Genomic DNA, 19,404 nt, shown 5'->3' with positions numbered 1-19,404 from the left:
TAGCCCTGTTAGTGGCTATATAAAGAAATGTAGGAAATCAAGGTTTCCCTCTAGATTATTAACCCTTGCCCTTAGTAGTGCCTTTTTTAAATCTATCAGCTTTTGCTTAATGACTGGGAGACATTGTCCTGAGGATACAGGGTATGGACAAGTTTGCAAACCTTGACTTAAAATTGTGACCCATTTGAGATTATTTTATCTTTGCCCAGTTTCCTCAGGAAAATGAGGCTGATAGGGACTCGCATCTCACTCATCTGAAGCCCCATGACAACCCTAAATCCTTCTTTGTTTCTAAACGCTGTGCTAAATGTTCTTAGCTCTGTGTCCCTGTTTGCCTTACAATTCTAACTCTATGCTGTTTTCTGTCCTTGTGCAATCTGTACTGGGCAGAGTTTAAAAGCTGCTCAGCTGGTGGATATTGAGTTCTCCCCTGTCAGTGCTCTGAGAATGACCATAGCTGAGGTATTTGGGGGTATGGGTCAGGGGTGGGAGGGATGGGGTATGTGGGTTTGCATGTTAAAAGAAGGGTGGGGCCTGGTATTGGGATGAAAATTACAAATATATGTGTAAGGGACTACTGAATGCATAAGCTGGGGCTTTCCCTTTTCCCTTATAAATTAGGGATTTCTTTTCCTATTTATAGTGAAAAGATTGAGCTTCTCATTTGTCATCTTGTCTGAAGCACCTTAGTTTTCCTCAATAGGAGTGCTGGAAAGAACCTTAGAACTAATCTTGCATTTATTAAAGAGGAAACTGAAGCCTAAAAAGGAAAAGAGAGTTATCCAGAGTCATACAGTCAATTAATGACACATTAACATCCTAATTGCAGTTTAATGTTCTTTCTAAATGCTACTGTGTTTTCAGGGAAGAAATGTTCAGCACTTGGGGAGCAATTAATCTTTTCATAATGGTAAACGATAAATGCTCACACATTTATAAAAACCATCCCAGATTGTCAGCTGTTGAAAGTTTTATAATAATCATCTTGAAAACATTTTTACCTGTAAATTTAATTTGTTGTATATACTTTTTGTTTTGTTGTAGATTAAGTATTCATATTGCCCACAAAAAATAAAATCCCAAGTAATTGTTTTTACCCAGTATGGACTAGTACTGTTCTTTTCTATGAGAATGGAACCATTGTTTACTTGCTTTCCTAGTTTCCTCTTGGAATTGGAAGCACTAAGCCTGTCACAGAGTGGAGAGCACCAGTCAGTGCCCCGTTAACTCACTTCTCCTGCTGGCTAAATGCAGGGCATGTAGGAAGGACTTATTGCCACTATCTTCTGTTGTATTTCTGAAATTGCTATTGTTCCTGTCCTCTTCTGGAGCATATTTCAATTCAACAGACATTGAGTTCCTGCTGTATCTATCTGAGCGCCAATCACTCAGACAGATGCTGAGGATAGCTACTACATGTGAAGAGCCCAAACACAAGAGGCTCACTGACATGTACACAAATAAGTAAAATATAATCAGGCAAGTGCTGTACCTGACAGAATGTTCTTGGTGTCCGTAGATGAGTACAGTTAATGCATCCTGATGTGGTGCAATTTTTTTTTTACAAATTTATAGAGACATGTATATATCATATAACTCACCCATTTCAAGTGTATTATTCACTGATTTTTAGTAAATTTACCAAGTTGTACAACCAGCATCACAAATAAGTTTTAGAACATTTTTATGATCCCGGTAGGATCCCTTATGTCCATTTACTGTTAATCCATATTCCCATCCCCTGTACAGGCAACCTCTAATCTATTTTCTTTCTTGAAAGGTTTACCTTCTCTAGACATTTCATATAAATTGAACTATATAATACGTGGTCTCTTGTGTCTTGTTTCTTTCACTTAGCAAGTTTTGAGGTTCATCTTTGTTTTAGAATGTATCAGTAGTTTGTTCCTTTTTATTGCTGAATAGTATTCCACTCTATGAATATACTACATTTTGTTTATCTGTTCATCAGTGATAGAAATTTAGGTTGTTACCCACTTTTGGCTATCATCAATAATGCTAATATTAACATTTGTGTACAAGTTAATATATGAGTATGTTTTCATTACTCTTGAGTTGCTGAATCGTAAGGTAACTTTATGTTTAACTTTTTAAGAAATTGCCAAACTTTTCCAAAGTGGCTACCAATTTGTCTTTCTGCCTACCATTGTATGTGTGTTTTGTTTCTCTCATGTCTTCACTGCCGTTTGTTATCGTCTGTCTCTTTGCTTGTAGTCATCCTAGAGGATGTAAGATAGAATCTCATTGCAGTTTGATATACGTTAACCTAATAACTGATATTGAATATCTTCTTATGACTTATTAGTGATTCACATATTTACTTTGATAAAATGTCTGTTCAGATCTTTAGTCTCTTTTATCAGATTGTTTGTCTTCTTAATATGAATTAGATCTTGAAAGTGAATTGAAATTTACTCTGCAGGATTGAAAAGCAACATGCTGGGAAGTGAAAATAACAATTGAAAATAATAAAAATAATAAGTGACATTCACTGAAGGTTTATTTCATGTTAGACATTTTTCTGATTGAATTCCTTGTATTAACTCATTTAATCCTCTCAACAATCCTATATTTTAGGTGCTGTTTTTAATCTTCATAGTTGAGGAAACTATGGTTAAGAAATTTGCTCAAGATCACTCAGCTAATTAGTAGTAGAGCCAGAAAAGCTTGAAAATGCATTACTGTATTTGAAATAGCAAGTAGGTTTGGTATGGTGAAGGAGTTGAACAACACTGTAAATGTAGGTTGCAACCAGATTTTGTGTTTGAGTTTTACATATCGTAGCATATGGAGAACTATGGAATCTTTTCAAGTACGACAGCCATGTGGTAATTGCAAACAAGTTCCCTCTGCAGGACAGTTGTTCCTTTATTTTATTTTGGATTTTATAATTTATATTAGGAACTTTTAATTCCTTATGGATTTAACACATTCATTTTTATTCACTCAATAGATATTTATTGCATATAATTTGTATATGCCCTTGCCTTATATAGAGAAGAGTAGTCAATAAATATTTGATCTAGATTTAAAATACAATAAATTTAGGAAAGCCATAGGACTTTTAAAGTCATCATCATGATTAAATGTAATTTATTTTCTTCTGAAAAATGTTTAATATAACCCATTTCAGATTCCAGTATTTTCCCCACAAAAGTAAAAAATGTACAGATGAAAACAGTCACAGTATTAACCACTGGGATTTAATTAAGGGTTGAAAGTATTGCACTTCTTGGTTTTTGTTTTCTTTTTGGCTTAATCTTTTTTTTATCTGCTAGTACATCAAAATTCCTTTTCATTTTATTTTAATATATGATTATTTTAAATCATATTTTAGAGTGATATACCAAAGGGAACTGGCCAAAATTATTTTCTAAAGTCACAATGATCTATTCTATACAGCCATAGAATTAAATTAGGAATCTTAGTTTAACCTTGAGATGATTATAAGTGACAGTGATCAGTGACAAGTTCCATCTAGTGTAGTAATTTAGTAGCTGGCTCATAGTTAATACTGAAAGATTTATATGTCTCTGTTTCCATATAGAATTGCTGATTTCCAAGGTATCCCTTCTTTGTATCTCCTGGTATCAGATGATACCTGAAAGGCAAAAATCTTTCCAGAAATAGTGAAGTTCATCTTTCTTCACTGAAATGAAAGTTTTTAGTATAAGATTGTTCTAAGAAGAATTTGGAATGTACCCTAAAGTTCCTGCCCTCCCCCTCCACAAAAGAAGGATAAATATAAATTCTGTGAGAGAAATTTTACAAGTGTATTTATTCAGGCTCTCTATGTTTAAAGTCATTCAGCTGTCACATGGGTAATAACTTTGTGTTAGAGATTCATGCAGGTATTGTACAATGAGAAATCATGAGCTTTGGAGTCAGAGCCTAACTGTGCTATGTGCTGGCTGTATTTATTTTTATTTACATATTATATATATTTAACCTCTCTGATTCAGCTTCCTTATATGAAATGACTGTACTTTATTGAGTTTAAAAATTAAACTTGACTCAATGCCTGGCACATAGTAGATAGAAAATAAATGTTGACAGCCTTTTTTCTCCTATCCTCAAGACAAGCATGTTTCTTTCCTTTTTTTTTTTTTTTTTTTTTTAGGTTGTGCCACAAATTACTATGGGAAATACTTAAATATCAAATATAGAAGACATTACCAAGATTATGAAATATGATAACACTTTGTAGTGTTATCATGGCCTCCAGTTTTCAGCTCCCTTACTGAGTTGATCACTGGAAGTTCCTTGGGATTTTCTCTCCTGTTTTATTCTACAAAGGATAACTCACCAACCTCTCAGCAGTTTTTAAAGCTAAAAGGCAATATGTCTGGAATAAAGAGTAGCCATTCTTAGTCCTAATAGTTACTACCCATTCTTAGTCCTCTTATAAGTACATGATTTACTCTGCTCAGCACCTCTCTGCCCTACATACATCTCAGTGTATCTCCCTTCCACTATCAGAACTAGTGTTGCATACATTTAGGGAGCATTTCCTCACATCCTGTGACAAAGGACAAGGTCAGCCTGGGAAATAATACAAGAAACATGTATGTCCACAAAACTTAGACAAGTATGATCTATACAAGCAGTGATCTATACAAGTTCAGTGGTAAAGAATCTGCCTGCAATGCAGGAGATATGGGTTCAATCCCTGGATGGGGAAGCAACCTGGAGTAGGAAATGGCAAATCTCTCCAGTATTCTTGCCTGATAAATCCCATGGACAAAGGAGCCTGTCAGGCTACAGTCCATGGGGTCACAAAGAGTCAGACATGGCTGAAACTGCACACACAGCACACATACAAGCAGGAAAACCTTAAGGGAACATCTCCCTCACACTTCCTGGTGGGGATGAGAAGACCCTTTCCTCTTTACCTCTTTCCTCTTTCAGTTCAGTCTCTGAACTGAAAATAATAAGATCTTCACAGAAATGATGAAAAAAAGAGAAGAGCTGACAATTTCCAATATATGATCTTTTCCTGTTATTTAAAATGCTACTTCTGACATTTAATTCTGCCTTCTGTAGATTAACAGTTATATTAAATAAGACAACCACTTGCTGTAGTTAGAATTTTGCATATTAAAGTTTCACTTAAGTGGGGCATTTTTTGCATCTATTTAAAAATAAGTATTTAGCCAAAATGTCCTTGTTAGGACTTCCCTGGTGGTCCATTGGCTAAGATTTAGTGCTCCCAATGCAAGGGACCTGGGTTCGATCCCTAGTCAGGGAACTAGATCCACCATGCCACATCTAAGAGAGCCCACGTGCCACAACTAAGACCCAGCACAGCCAAATAAATAAATATATTTTAAATGCCCTTGTCTATAAAAACATCTATATGTGATCAATATATCATGTAGAACATTTACCTGAAAATTCTCACTGTTACAAGTGGCTCTTTCTGTTGACGGGAATCTTATATTACATTTAGCATTGACTCATCAGAATGAACGCATTGTGATAGAGAATTTATGGAAAATACTCCTGATGGATAGATAGATACCATCCTCCTGTACATACACTGGCAATAATATCCAAATTTAAAGATTCTGATTATAGACATGAGTGTCCCTTTCTAGAATCAGCAGTATCTACAGTCAGGTGTTCAGAGAGGACTGTCCAAAGTTTTTCAGCCTTAGGACAGAAGGGAAATTCAGAAAGGGAATTCCCTGGGAAACCAGTGGTTAGGACTCCTGCTTTTACTGCTGAGGGCCTACATTCAATCCCTGGTCAGGGAATTAAGATCCCGCAAGCCACAGGAACAGCCACCTCCCCAAAAAAAATTTTTTTGTAGTATAGTTCTTTAAAGTTATTTAATAAATATTAATTTTGAAAAGACTTTAATATTACTTTCTAAAAAGATGGGTGATTTTTTTTTTTGATTGGTGATTTTTAAAAGCAACATTGTTAGGCTCTGAAAGCCTTCCTAAACTCTTGAAACAGTTTGACTTTTTTTTTCTAAAAACAACATTAAATCAAAAAATATCTTCTTCTTTTTTTTTGGCTACGCTGTGCAGCTTATAGGATCTTCATTTCCATCCTGAAATGGAACTTGTATTCCTACAGTGGAAGTGTAAAGTCCTAGCCACTGGACCACCAGGGAAGTCCCACACTTTTTAGTATTCTTGACATATTAGTTTAAGCCAAAAGATGTCTTAGCATTCAGTAAAAACTTAGCCAAAATTTCATCGAAAAGAAATTTGTATTTTAGCAATGTCTTTTTCAGTATTACTCTCTCTGTTTTATCAATGTTAGTGTTAGATAAATAGAATGGTCGTATAAGTATGGACTTCCCTTGTGGCTTAACTGGCAAAGAATCTGCCTGCAGTGCGGGAGAACTGGGTTAGATTCCTGGGTTGGGAAGATCCTCTGGAAAAGGGAAAGACTACCCACTCCACTATTCTGGCCTGGGTCGCAAAGAGTCATACAGGATTGAGTGACTTTCTCTCTCTCTCTCTCTCTATGGTCATATAAAGATAGCAGGAATCTCAAGAGGTCTCAACACAAGCTCTGAATCTAGCTCTTATAGGCTAAATGGCTTTAGAGAGACCCATGTCTTTTTTGAGCCTAGATTTCCACATCTATAAATTGAGAATAGTCTCTATTAGTATTCTTCTGAGCTCTAGATGTATGTAAAACAGCACAGAGCTTAAATATTCAGTAAATGATACCCTTTTAAAAATTAAAATAGCTGTATAGTTTCCTAATTATAAAAAATCATTAAAAAATTTTTCACCTAAACCCTCACTATTCAGAGGTAACCACGGGTAACATTTTGGCCAATATCCTTCTGAACATTTCTATGCAGATATATACTTACCTACATATGGACACACAACTTTATATAAGTAGATTTTTTTTATAAGTAGATTATTAGTAGACGAATTTAAGCTATTTTTTTTCTCATTCAGTAGTACATCATGTATATTTAATATCTGCATTATCTATACCCCCTAACCATCTTAGAAATTTGACATCCTGCACCTTCCATGGTTTCTCTTTATGGTTTTCATCTCCAGTACGTCCTAAAATTATGTCATGAATTTAAAATTCCAAATAAATTAATATGTTTTTAGGATACTTTAATAATCTTTACAGAGGCCCTTCTGCTCTCAAGACTATCCTCTCAGATAATGCTAAGAAGAAATTTGGAGCAGAGAGCAGTAGCAATAGAATAGCATAATTTCTGGGTCTCTTATGTAGAGAAACACACTGTTCCCTCTGATTACAGCCAATGCGTGAGCCTGCCTGTTCTCTTAATTGCAGCACTGGTAAGGATCTGGGATTTCATCTCATCTAGAGATGTCTTGATTTTCAGTTGAGAAAGCTATGGCCCAGAGACGAAGTTAAGTACATTAGCCAGACCTCTTTGAGAAGACATAGCCAGGCCTCTGTGAGAAGTGAATGCACTTCATATTCAATGGCTATTTTTTAAAGAACAAATAAATTTCATAAAATAAAATGTATAAAGATTAATTAAGTTGGGGATTCAAAAATAAAAAATTCCTTCCTTAGCCATCCATTTTGAATGGATTTTGTAGTGAGAATTTAAACATGAAAAAAGAGATCTTTTATTTTACAAGAGCAGAGGGATCTCAGTCCTAAAGTGAGCTTTGAGAATCTGGATTAAAATGCATGGCACTAATTTACTATTAGTCCTCCTTCTCCTCTGTTCATCCTGTTCTTCTCCATACAAAATACTTTCCTTTATCTGTTAGAAACTGATTATAATTCATTGTGTTATTCTCATCACTTCTGAAGGCACCATACTAGTAATCTGGTGGCCTGGCCCTAACTTTAGGTTATATTTGTTAACCAGCCTTTACTGAGGGCATTCTGCATACTATTAGGCATGGTGCTACATGCCAGGAATGCATCCTTTAGGGCCTCAGATTGCCTGAAGACAAACAGGAAGAAACATACGTGCAGCAGTCACAGTATAATGTTACGTTAGCCTGACAGCAGCCACATGGTAGATGTCTTACAAATGAATAAATTAATATAATGGAGATATGTCTAAACTGAAGGAATCCCTGAGTCTGTCTGGGAATATCAGGGAAGATTTCACAGAGAACGTGGACTTGAACTGAGATTTGACATATAACTGGGAATTTGCCTGTGGACCAAAAAATATAGGGTAGTTATTCCAACCAGAAAGAAGAGTACTCGAAAGCATAGGCTTGTGTTTGGATTGACATTTATTTTCCAGGAAAAAACCTGCTTCTGAAATGTTTTATTAAAGCTTGTATGATTTCTGAAATCTGATGTTTCCAAAAATTTCAAGAATCATGGGTAGTTGACCTGAGTTATCAAATAACCCAAACTGACAGACTAGTAAACTACCTAACCTAGATTTAAAAGTCAATAGGAAATTCCTTTTATAGCATTTCTCTTGAGTTTGTAATTTGAACTATTTTTATGCTATTATGCAGAGAATTGTTATGTTATAATATATGCCTCTTTAAAAATAATCAAGTTAAATAAGTGAACTTTTCCAGAGCTAATCTGCTGTGTTGTTTGGTATTTAATTTTTAGTCTCACATTCTGCTTTAGGAAAATAACAATGTCTTTTAAATTATTTCTGAATAGCTGTGTATGTTACTATTCTTTTATATATTTTAACACATTTTTAAGTAGTAGAGGAAAAGTATGAACTAAAGATTAAATTAGCCACCATTTTAAAAAGAAGCAGTCACTAACAGTTCCTTTGCTGGAATCAACTACTACTGATACCACCATCTTAAAAAGGTAGTGATCTTTACTTGATTCTAATTTATATTGACCTTTATTTGTGGGGGTGACATTAGGTCATTTCTCTATGTATTGTTTAGTACCCTGGCCTGTGTTTTCCTTATAAGGAATTCTTTTTTGTCTAGAACTGTATTGTAGGTAGCCATGTTTTTCCATGACTTGATTTCAGAATTCATGAACGCGATCAACCTACTTGAATTTTTGTTACGTGTCATTCCTTGCCCAGAACATCCCAAAATCACATCTCCCAGTCAGTGGTATTTGTGATCTGTCCTGATCATTGGCACTCCATTCTGAGTAATAGTAAACCCATAGAGAATGAAAAAAAAAGTCCTATCTTTGTTTCTCCAGCTTTCAAGCACAGATAATACTCAGTAAAAAGGTACAGATTCTGTGTGTGCAAGTTGGCCATGCAGCCAACACACATTTTAGACCTGTTTACCTGTTCCTACAATGTGCCTCAGTAATAAAAATTAAAGTTCTTCGTCAGTTGCCTCCTCTCTCATCTACTCTGTGCTCTACAAGTTCATTCTTTTTGGATCTTCAACCTTGTTTTTGATTCAGTATTTGGGCTATCAAGAACCTGGGAGTTATTTGGACTTTTTCATTAGCAATAATGCTAATTTTTTTTGTTTCACGTAATTTTCTGTTGGGTCTTTAGCAGTTACCATCTATTGGGTACTTACACATATGCTATAAGAGAATGTTTAAAATATGACCTCACTTTGTCCTAAATAATCCCTTTGAGATAGATGGCATTTTCACCAATTTCAGCTATAACTAAAGCACAGATTAACCAACAACCCAAAAGATCATAAAGCTAATAAATAGCATAGAGAAGATTAAAACTGGATCTATCTGACTCATAAATCTATACCTGAGCTCTTCAGAGTATGCCTTTATACCATACATCCTATAGATTACATTTTCATTCTGCATTCAGGGTTTAACATTTTAAACCTTGGCTTCTGAGTACAGAGATGAATTTAAATGCCTAGATCCTTTTGCAAACCAAATATAATTCCCTAATAGCCCAAAGAATGAATCAGTATAAAATGTAAATGTAAAGTTGGTTAGATTTGGATATGTTTCAATTCATTTATCATTATATAATATAGCTTTAACTGAAATGTCTGCATAGAGAAAAAGTTTTTCAACCTTGCCTACAGTCCTCCCCAAAAGTATTAAATTTTTAATCCAATTTTAATAAAGATTGTTTTTTATGAATTCTTCATTATTTACAAGAAGTTAAAAACAGTTTAGTGGTTAAGAGCTCTAATTCTGGAATCAGAAGTTGTAACATTTACTATCTGGTAGACACTGGAAATTTTATTTAACATCTGTGAGCCTCAGTTTCCTTTTCTATAAACTGACCATGTGACCCATCTCATAAAATTGTTATAAAAGTTACATGAAGCACTTGCCACAGTACCTTGCATAATAGGGGTTAACTATTAACTCTTGTTTAGTTAGATTTTGCAGTTTGTTCTTTGTGATCATTTGCTCTAGCATCCCTATCTTTGAGATGACAAGTAAAGCCCAAAAGAAGGACAAAAGCTAGCTTGAGGTTTGGTGGTAAGTTGGTAATGGACCTGTAACTAAATCTCAGTATTTTTGAGGATGGTTATGTTGCGTTGCTGTCATTGTATGCTTTTATTTTTTTTTCTTTTCACTTCTATCCAATGATTCTTTCTTTAATCCCATTGAAATTATTAAATTGTTTCCATTTTGTCTATGCAACTATTTTAGTGTCATAGTAAGTTGGCATGAATACTTTTTCTTTTTTGCGTAGCTTAGTTTTCTTCATACCCAAAATGGATCAAACTACAATATTAGAGATGAAGCTTTAATGTTCAGAAATGAAAGACAAAAATCTGTGGTCATTTATGGTTTTTATACCATCCTCTTTGTCTTCTGCTAATCTCCTATGACATGAGACATCGCTTTCCACAGTAGTGGAGCATGCCTCATATTTTGAGTGCTGATTAAATGAAGGCCCTCTGGTCTACCTACAAAATGGTAGTGATTTCAACAAGGATAACAGTACTTTTCCCTCTGTTCTGTCTTGTGTTGTAGAGCCGACAGTTAGAATCAGAAACAGGGACCACAGAAGAGCACAGTTTAAACAAAGAGGCTCGGAAATGGGCCACACGTGTGGCACGGGAGCACAAAACTATTGTTCACCAACAACGGGTAAGTGCAATAGAGAATCGTAGGTTACATCTAACTGAAGTCAAACATCAAACCAGTTTAAGGAGTTGAATTTTATTGTGTGAAAAATATCCAATAGATGTTTTTCCTATAACTCAACACTCAGCAATGTTTTCTGGTATCTACTAAATACCTGTACAATATATCCCTATAGCTTATTAATTTTATGCATGTTTATGCCTCTTAATCCCCTACCCCTATTTTGCCCCTACCACATTCTCTCTTTCTACTGGTAACCACTAGTTTGTTCCCAAATCTGTGAATCTGTTTCTTTTTTGTTATTTTCACTAGTTTGTTTTATATTTTAGATTTCACATATAAGTGATGACATATAGTATTTGTCTTTCTCTGACTTGAAAAAAATTTTTTTATTACATTTATTTGTAATTTCAGTGAAATCTCAGTGAAATTTTAAAAATGTTTTCAAAGGAACTTCAAAATCTGATCCTAAAATGTGTCTTATATCTGCCTGCCCAGCAGGAGAAATAGATTCGATTCCTGACTTAGGAAGATCCCCTGGAGGAGGGCATGGCAACCCACTCCAGGATTCTCGCCTAGGAAATCCCATGGACAGAGGAGCCTAGCGGTCTAGAGCCATGGGGTCGCAGAAGAATTTGACACAACTGAATGACTAAATAGCAAAACAGCAATAGCCAGTAACAATAGTAATGAGACATTTGTAGTTTAGCACATACTGAAAGATGCAGTAATGACTATAGTAATTAAAGCTGTAGCATCATACAGAAGTTAACAAATGTATCAAAGAAAATGATCTGTGTATGTATGGACCTTTAGATGTTGATTCAAAAAAACACTATAAAAAATCATTTTTAGACAAGCAGGGAATTTTAATGGTGAATAGCATATTAAGGCTACCAAGGCATTATTGTGACCAAGAGATTATTGTGAAGTCTGATAATGGTATTATGGTTGTATTTTTTTTTAAGTTTTTAGAGATTTTTACTAAAACATGTAGGAATGAAATGACAAGATGTCTAGAATTTGCTTTAAAATGCTTTTCTATTAGCACAGAAAAATAAAGAATAGGTAAAACAAATGTGGAGGAGTTTCATTAACTAGTGAACCTTGGAGATCGATACTTAAGAATTTATCATCCTAGTCTATTTTTGTATTTTAGTGTATTTAAAATACATTAGTCTATTGAGTGTGTATATATATATATAATATATATTATATTTCATAATAAAAACTTGTTAATGGCATTTCAAATCTTTGAGGAAAGGATTTACTCAGGAAATGGCATTATAACAATTATCTGTGTATTTGGAAAAATATATAAAGTTAGATTTCTCCCTTCTGCCGTATACAAGGTAAATTTCAAAAGAATTAAAGGCCTAAGTGCTAGACACAAGACTACTGAAAACTAAAAAACAAAGAATATTTTTGACATATTACAAATGGTTTCTTAAGTAAGACACAAAGCCCAGAACCTATACAGTAAGATGACTGATGAATGTGACTACATAAAAGCTAAAACTTTCTGTAAAACAACAGGTCTTCTGAAAGTTAAGAGAAAGGCAATAGAATGGGAGGAAATATTTATGACATGAATAACAGAAAAAGGACTCGTATCTAGAAGGAAATATATTTAAATAATAATAAAAAGAGAGGAAATTAGAAAAATGAATAGAGGATATGAAATGATGCTCTATTACAGAGAAACAAAAATTGAAACAATGAGATAATCTTTTTAAAATTTCAAAGATTGATGGTGTCCAGTGTTGGTGAAATGTAGAGAAATGTGCTCTTAGACACTACTAGAAAAATAGGTACAGCCTCTTGTGGGCAATTTGGCAATGTCTATAAAAATGTACAATTTCTACTTTTATGTTTTTGCCTTAGGTAAATATTCTCATGTGTTCAAAGAGTCACTGACTAGGTGGTGGTGGTTGTTGTTTATTTGCAAAGTCTTGTCTGACTCTTTCGTGACCTCATGCACAGTAGCCTGCCAGTCTCCTTTGTCCGTGAGATTTTTCAGGCAAGAGTACTGGTGTAGGTTGCCATTTCCTTCTCCAGGGAATCTTCCTGACCCAGGGATCAAACCCTCATCTTCTGCGTTATAGGCAGATTCTTTACCACTGAGCAACCTGGGAAGCCCAGGTAGTTAGTACAGTACTATTTATAATATTGAGAAATTTGAAAACTCAAATGGTAGTAAGGTAAGAGTAAATAAAGTATGATACAATTAAATTATTGAATCAGTGGATTAGAGAATGATGTCAGTCTATTTGTACAAATACACAAAGGTTTCTTAGACATGTTTGATAGATCTCATTATTTTTTAAAACTTGGCAAAGTATATAGGAAATATATAATAGGTGGTTTGATAAAATACAAGTAAATTGATGGGACAGTGGTTATCTTGAAGTAGGGAACACTTGGTAGTGTATGAAGCTGCAATAGACTTTTTGCCATTTTATATTAGTTGTTGTTTGGAAGCAGTGCTTTATATTCATGTAATTTTTAAGTTAAAGGTGTGCATATCAAAAAATGCAATTCAGATAAGATTTATAGACTTTGCCAATGTCAGTTTCTTGGATTTTATCTTATACAGTAGTTAGACAGGTTTTTACCGTTAGGGGACCTGGGTGAAGAGACTCTCTCTCCTACTTTTGAAACTTCTTGTAAGTCTGTAATTATTTCAGAGCTTTTTAAAAAATTTTCAAATAAATAAATGAAAACAAAGGTTAAAAAGGGAATCATGGAAACTTGTCACTAAAGTCTTTAAAATTATCTAGACATTCTAGTCATTTAATAAAAAAAAGAGAAAAATAGAAAACAATTATCATTTTCCTATTTTCTTTAATAGGTTCTAGATGATCTGGAGTGCCATGGAGTTTCAGTATCAGAACAAAACCGAACAGAGTTGGAACAGAAAATAGATGAAGCTAAAGAAAATATTCGTAAAGCAGAGGTGAGGTGGGAGCTGGTTATGGTGTTTTGCCCAGCTCTAGCAGTGTCACAGCCGCGATGTGGACCTTTAGAATCCAGTCTCTGTACACTGACTAATTTGAAGGGTGATTTCACCATCTGTGTCCAAAGTATTATCTTTAAGTGTCTGTATCATACAAGGTAGCACAAATAACAAAAAGACACTAAGCCCCCTATGAAAGGTTTACAATCATGAAATATTAAATAGCAAAAGAGTTAGGCCACAATAAAGATGAATAGTACAGAAACTGACCCACGTAAATTCAGTGCCAAGAGTTGATTAGCAGACAAGGCAAAAAAAAAAAAAGTTAAAGCACTGAATTTTAATCTTTTGGGGAGTCATGGAATCCTTTGAGGATTATATGACAGTATAAAACCCTCTCTACCACAGAAAAATACACATTTTATGTGTAGTGTTCAGAAGTTCATGTACCATACACTAATGTTCTGTGACCTAGAGAGGGAAAAGTTGAGATGGAAAGAAAAGTTATTTGCAGAGGAGGAAGATATAGGATATAGTTTGCAGTTGGATTTGATTAGGATAGATTTTTGTAAGAAAATGTGGTACAAAGTAAGGAAAGTCATCATAGCTAAGACCAGTTCGTGGAGGACCCCTGCTCATTTGTATTTAGTTGCATATCCAATGCATCATAGTAAAGGGATATGGAAGTAGACATTTAAAAAAAAGACAGAGTGTCCAGCTGTCAGTGAGAATACGTTCTTATTAGAAAGGCTGAAAGAATGCCCAAGATAGTTAAGACTCTAAAGCATAAGTGCCAAGGACTGGTCTACACATAAGGAAACCAAAAGGCACAGGGGCCGCTGTGGGAGAAGTTATTAGGGCAGGTAATACAAAGAGGTAAAACTTAAGGTGGGCATTGACAGATGAAAAAGGGATAGCACAGTTTTGTGCCCTGCAACCTCAAGAAGCAGAGCTAGAACTAAAAGAAGAAGGTAGGAAGAAGGCAGATTTGAGCTTGCTACTGGGAAATACTTTCTAACAGTCAGATATGCCCAGTGGCAGAATAAGTTACCCAGGGATCTAGTGCAGCACTAGATCTTACACACTGTAAGTGTATAAGAAGATTCTGTACAAGCACTTCTTGCATTGGATTGAGCATTAATCTAAACTAGTGATTTTCAAACACCCTCTCAGATCTCTAGAAGATTTGAGGAAGTGTTTCAGTGATTGAGGTGGGGCAAGGAGTGGGGGTTGGTAGTGAGCGGAAAGGCAGCATCAGCAAAGACAGGGAATATGAGTGTGTTTGTGACACCGCCCATGGACGTGATCTGAGCCAGACAAGGCTTGCTGTCTACCTGGCCTGGAGAAGCCCCAATAACCCCAGCTCGCCTTTATTCCTAGCACATGACCTACAACCTCCATAGTAAAGAGAGCAGTGAACAATAAATAGCCCTTTTCCTCACTGAATTCAAGGTCATGGCTAAACAGCTGCCCTAGGGTGCTGGCCAAGTACATTGGCAGCCTCTTGCCTAGTCTGAGAAACATGGGCTTGTGTAGAAGAGCTTTTCTTGTTTGATGTTTCTCCAAACTCTGGGTGAAGTCCGTTTCAGAGTCTTGACAGGACAAGTCTCAGAAGTTTTCTGAAGGGCGTGTTCTCGCTTGTATTTTCCATTTCCAGACTTTATCCATGGTGTCACCATCTGGTACCTACCTCCACCATGCCCTCCAGTAATAGCAGTAGTAGGTATCAGTCACACAAAGTCTGCACTTAGGCTGAATGACCTGTTATTTCCATGAATGTGCTAAACTGCCCTGTGTTTGTAAAGCCTAAAATATGAAGTGAGATTCACACAACAGAATGTCTCATCTCTCCTAATACTAGTATGTAAGTCTGCATTCTCAAAGATAATTTTTTTACCAGAAATATGGAATATGCTAAAAACCACAATGCCAGAATCATTATCTGTTTTTATAACCCAACTAAAATTAGATGGCAAATGTGAGGGTAGTATTAGGGGATTATGTGCATTATTGTTATGATGAGATTTTCATGTAGGCTAGACCATGAGAGCCTTCAGAGGAATTGACAGTAATATTTTCAATAGATTTCCTTTTTCTTTCTTCTGCCTATATATCATTTGCATTGGATTTTCTCGTTCCATTCAACAGTTACTTACTTTATTATAAATACTGAAACAGAAGGGAGAAGAAACTAGTTAAAAATCCATTATATCCTTTATGTTTGGTGTTTAACTCCTACAACATGAATCCTACCCTCCCTTGTTGGTTAGTCTGCTTTATCTAATCTTTTCTATATTGTGTTTCTATTTAGTGTTGCTAATTAGAATAGAAACCTTTATGGTACTCAGTAATAGATTCAAAAATTTTTTTCCAGTCATAAGAAATTGAAAATGTAAATGGCCTGTGCTTTTCTAAAGAATAAGAATAGATTATCATTTCCAAAGAACAGTATAATAGAGGTTGTGTAGTGATTAAATAATTATTGGCTGGTTAATTTCAGGATGGACTCTTTGATTAGTTTAACAAACACTTAATGAGTGTCTGCTGTGTGCCAGATTCTGATGAATATACTAGACGTAAACTGATGAACGAAATTATTGTTACATTGTTATGATCTCTATGACTACTAGCTGTGCTACTCTTTGTAGCCCCTAGTTTAAGAATTGAAATGAGGCAATAGCTGCTCAAATTAAAATTTTAAAGTTTTTTTTTTCATTTATTTTTATTAGTTGGAGGCTAATTACTTTACAATATTGTAGTGGGTTTTCTCATACATTGACATGAATCAGCCATGGAGTTACACGTAAAATCCCAAGGAGAGAGGAGCCTGGTGGGCTATGGTCCACAGGGTTGCAGAGAGTCGGACACGACTGACATGACTGAGCACCAGCATGTCAGATCAAGAAACGTGTATGTGTACGACGAAAGACATTTCAAAAAATTCAAATACCTAAATACCAGATAATCTGGGCATGACTGACAGTCATGTCAGTCGTGTCCGACTCTCTGCAACCCTGTAGACCATAGCCCACCAGGCTCCTCTCTCCTTGGGATTTTTCTGGCAAGAATACTGGAGTGGGTTGCCACGCCCTCCTCCAAGGGATCTTCCTGACCCAGGAATCAAATCTGTGTCTCCTGTGTGTTCTGCATTGTAGGCAAATTCTTTACTGCTGAGCCACCCATATCATACCCATTTTTAAGATAGCTTTTCAAGAAACCAGGAGTTTTAAATGCCCTTTCTGGAAGCTGTACATGACTTGTGTTTCAGGACACAATTCTCTTTTACTTGAGTAATTCAAAATTACCGTGTCACTTTTGTACTCAAAGACTGCAAAATGGTAAGACCTTTGCCATAAGGCTGTAAGAGAAGTAAAAAAACTTCAGTTGCATAAAATGTGAGGCCTTATTGTTGTTTAGTCACTAAGTCGTGTCTGACTCTTTTGTAACCCCGTGGGCTGTAGCCTACCAGGCTCCTCTGTCCATGGGATTTCCCAGGCAAGAATATTGGGATGGATTGCTGTTTCCTTCTCCCAGGGATCTTCCTGACCCAGGGATCAAACCTGTGTCTCCTGCATTGCAGGCAGATTCTTTACCATTGAGCCACTTGGGAAGCCCCTGAGTACTCATTGCTACAAGGTTAATGAAATGCTAAGGATGACCCTGCTATAAAAACAAAATTTCCAATCATATATATCCAAATTTATATTACCTTCAGACTAGTTTATTGTGAGGTGACACTGTACTCTTATAATGTAGTATGTTGGTAAACGTCTTAACTAATCACTTTTTTCAGTTTTTAATGGGAAAATTTTCAAATTTACAAAAAAGATGAGTATTTCTTTCTCAACATGCTAAATCAACTATTAATATTTTACAGTATAAAATTTATGAGTGTATTTCTGTGCTATAAATTGGAAGTTTAAAGGCCTGATCATAGTCTTATTTTAGGCAAGAATACTTTATAGATGATACTGTTTTTCATCATAGTATGTTTTTATCAAGTTTTCTCACAATTGATGTTAAGAATAGTCACTTTCAATTTAGGTGGTACTACCAAATCTTTCCATTGTTAAAGTTCTTTTTTCTTTTTCCGTTGCAATTACCAAGTATCCAGTGGCAGCAAGTGAGTTTTTTTCTCCCTTTCTTAAGTATCATTACAATATCATGGAATTTTAAAAATCAATTTTATTAAGGTATAATATACATAAAATGTAACCGTTTCAAGTAAACATTCTGATGTGCTTTGACAAATGCATACCCCTATATATCCACCTCCACAACCAAGACAGAAAGTATTTCTATCATCCCCAAAAGTTCTTTTGTGACCAGGCAACAAATGATCTGCTGTCAAATAGGTTAGTTCAATTCCAACAACATGAATAATACATCACTTGATATTGTCCTACACATCACTTGTAAAGATCACCTCACACACTTTTACCAGCCTTATTTTTTATCATAATCTCAGTTTGATGAGTATTCAAATTCATGAATCTTTTCTTCTCTAGTTATAACCTGCTATTAAGACTATCCTGTGAATTTTGATTTCAGATATTACATTTTTAGGTCTATAAGTTTGGTTTGGTTCCTTATATCTGCCAGTTCACTATTGTTTATTTTCATGATGTCCTTTTAGTCCTTAAGTATATTTATAAAAGTGACTTTAAAGTTCTCTTCTACTCATTCTGATTTCTGACTCTCTTTCTAGTGACTGATTTTTGCCTTTGGTTGTGGCTTGTATTTTTCTCTTATTCAAATACTTAGTACTGTTTTTTTGTTTGTTTGTTTTACTGAATACGAGAAATAGTGACTGGTTATTGAGTGTCTGGATTCTCTTTTCCTCTGTTAAAGCCTGTTGAGTTTTGCTTGGGCAGCCAGCTCAGTTTGATCTACAGATAAGTTAGATCTGTTCAAGACTTATTTCTAAGCTCTGTTTAGATTGGTTTAGAGTAGCCTTTCCAATAGGGCTAGTTTAGCCTTATTACTAATGGATCTCCTTTCTGCCATTTCTTCTTATGCCTTGAGAATCCAACAAGGTCTCTGGTCTCTCAGCTCTGGCTAGATAGAACTGCAATATCTTTCAGCCCTATACAATCTCTGAGAGTTTTTCAGTTCACAGTTTCATGGTAGACATTCTTTCCATAGTACTTATTCTTTGTGTCTCCTCATGGAGTCCTACTTTATGTACTTTCAATTTATTATGGATTTTTATTCATTTAATGTATTTTTAATATTATAGTTGTCCTACTTTAAGCCCCATATTGTCTAAATTTGGCCAGTGAGAGTCCATTTAAGCTGACTTCTGTGTCCTTCTCATATTACTTTTGTTAGTCTTTTAACATTAATTTGCTTTCTAGCACAGCAAGCTATCTTACTGCTGTTCAGTCGCTCAAACATGTCCAACTCATTGCGACCCCATGGACTGCAGCATGCCAGGCTTCCTTGTCCTTCACCATCTTCCAGAACTTTCT

At 35.2% G+C, this 19,404-nt stretch overlaps 1 protein-coding gene across 3 annotated transcripts in view; it reads left to right on the top strand.

Annotated features, from left to right (window-relative positions):
- Window positions 1–19,404, top strand: part of FCHSD2 (FCH and double SH3 domains 2) — a 259,190-nt gene that overhangs the window by 203,705 nt on the left and 36,081 nt on the right. For all 3 annotated transcript variants that reach the window (XM_061149638.1, XM_061149628.1, XM_061149647.1), the window contains exons 11-12: window positions 10,864–10,980; window positions 13,829–13,933. In XM_061149638.1, coding sequence (XP_061005621.1) covers window positions 10,864–10,980; window positions 13,829–13,933 — 222 coding nt within the window. The remainder of the gene's footprint in view (window positions 1–10,863; window positions 10,981–13,828; window positions 13,934–19,404) is intronic.

This window comes from Dama dama, chromosome 1 (assembly GCF_033118175.1).
Source record: "Dama dama isolate Ldn47 chromosome 1, ASM3311817v1, whole genome shotgun sequence".
In the NCBI taxonomy this organism is placed as follows: domain Eukaryota; kingdom Metazoa; phylum Chordata; class Mammalia; order Artiodactyla; family Cervidae; genus Dama; species Dama dama.
This window is presented reverse-complemented; position numbering and strand designations above follow the sequence as displayed.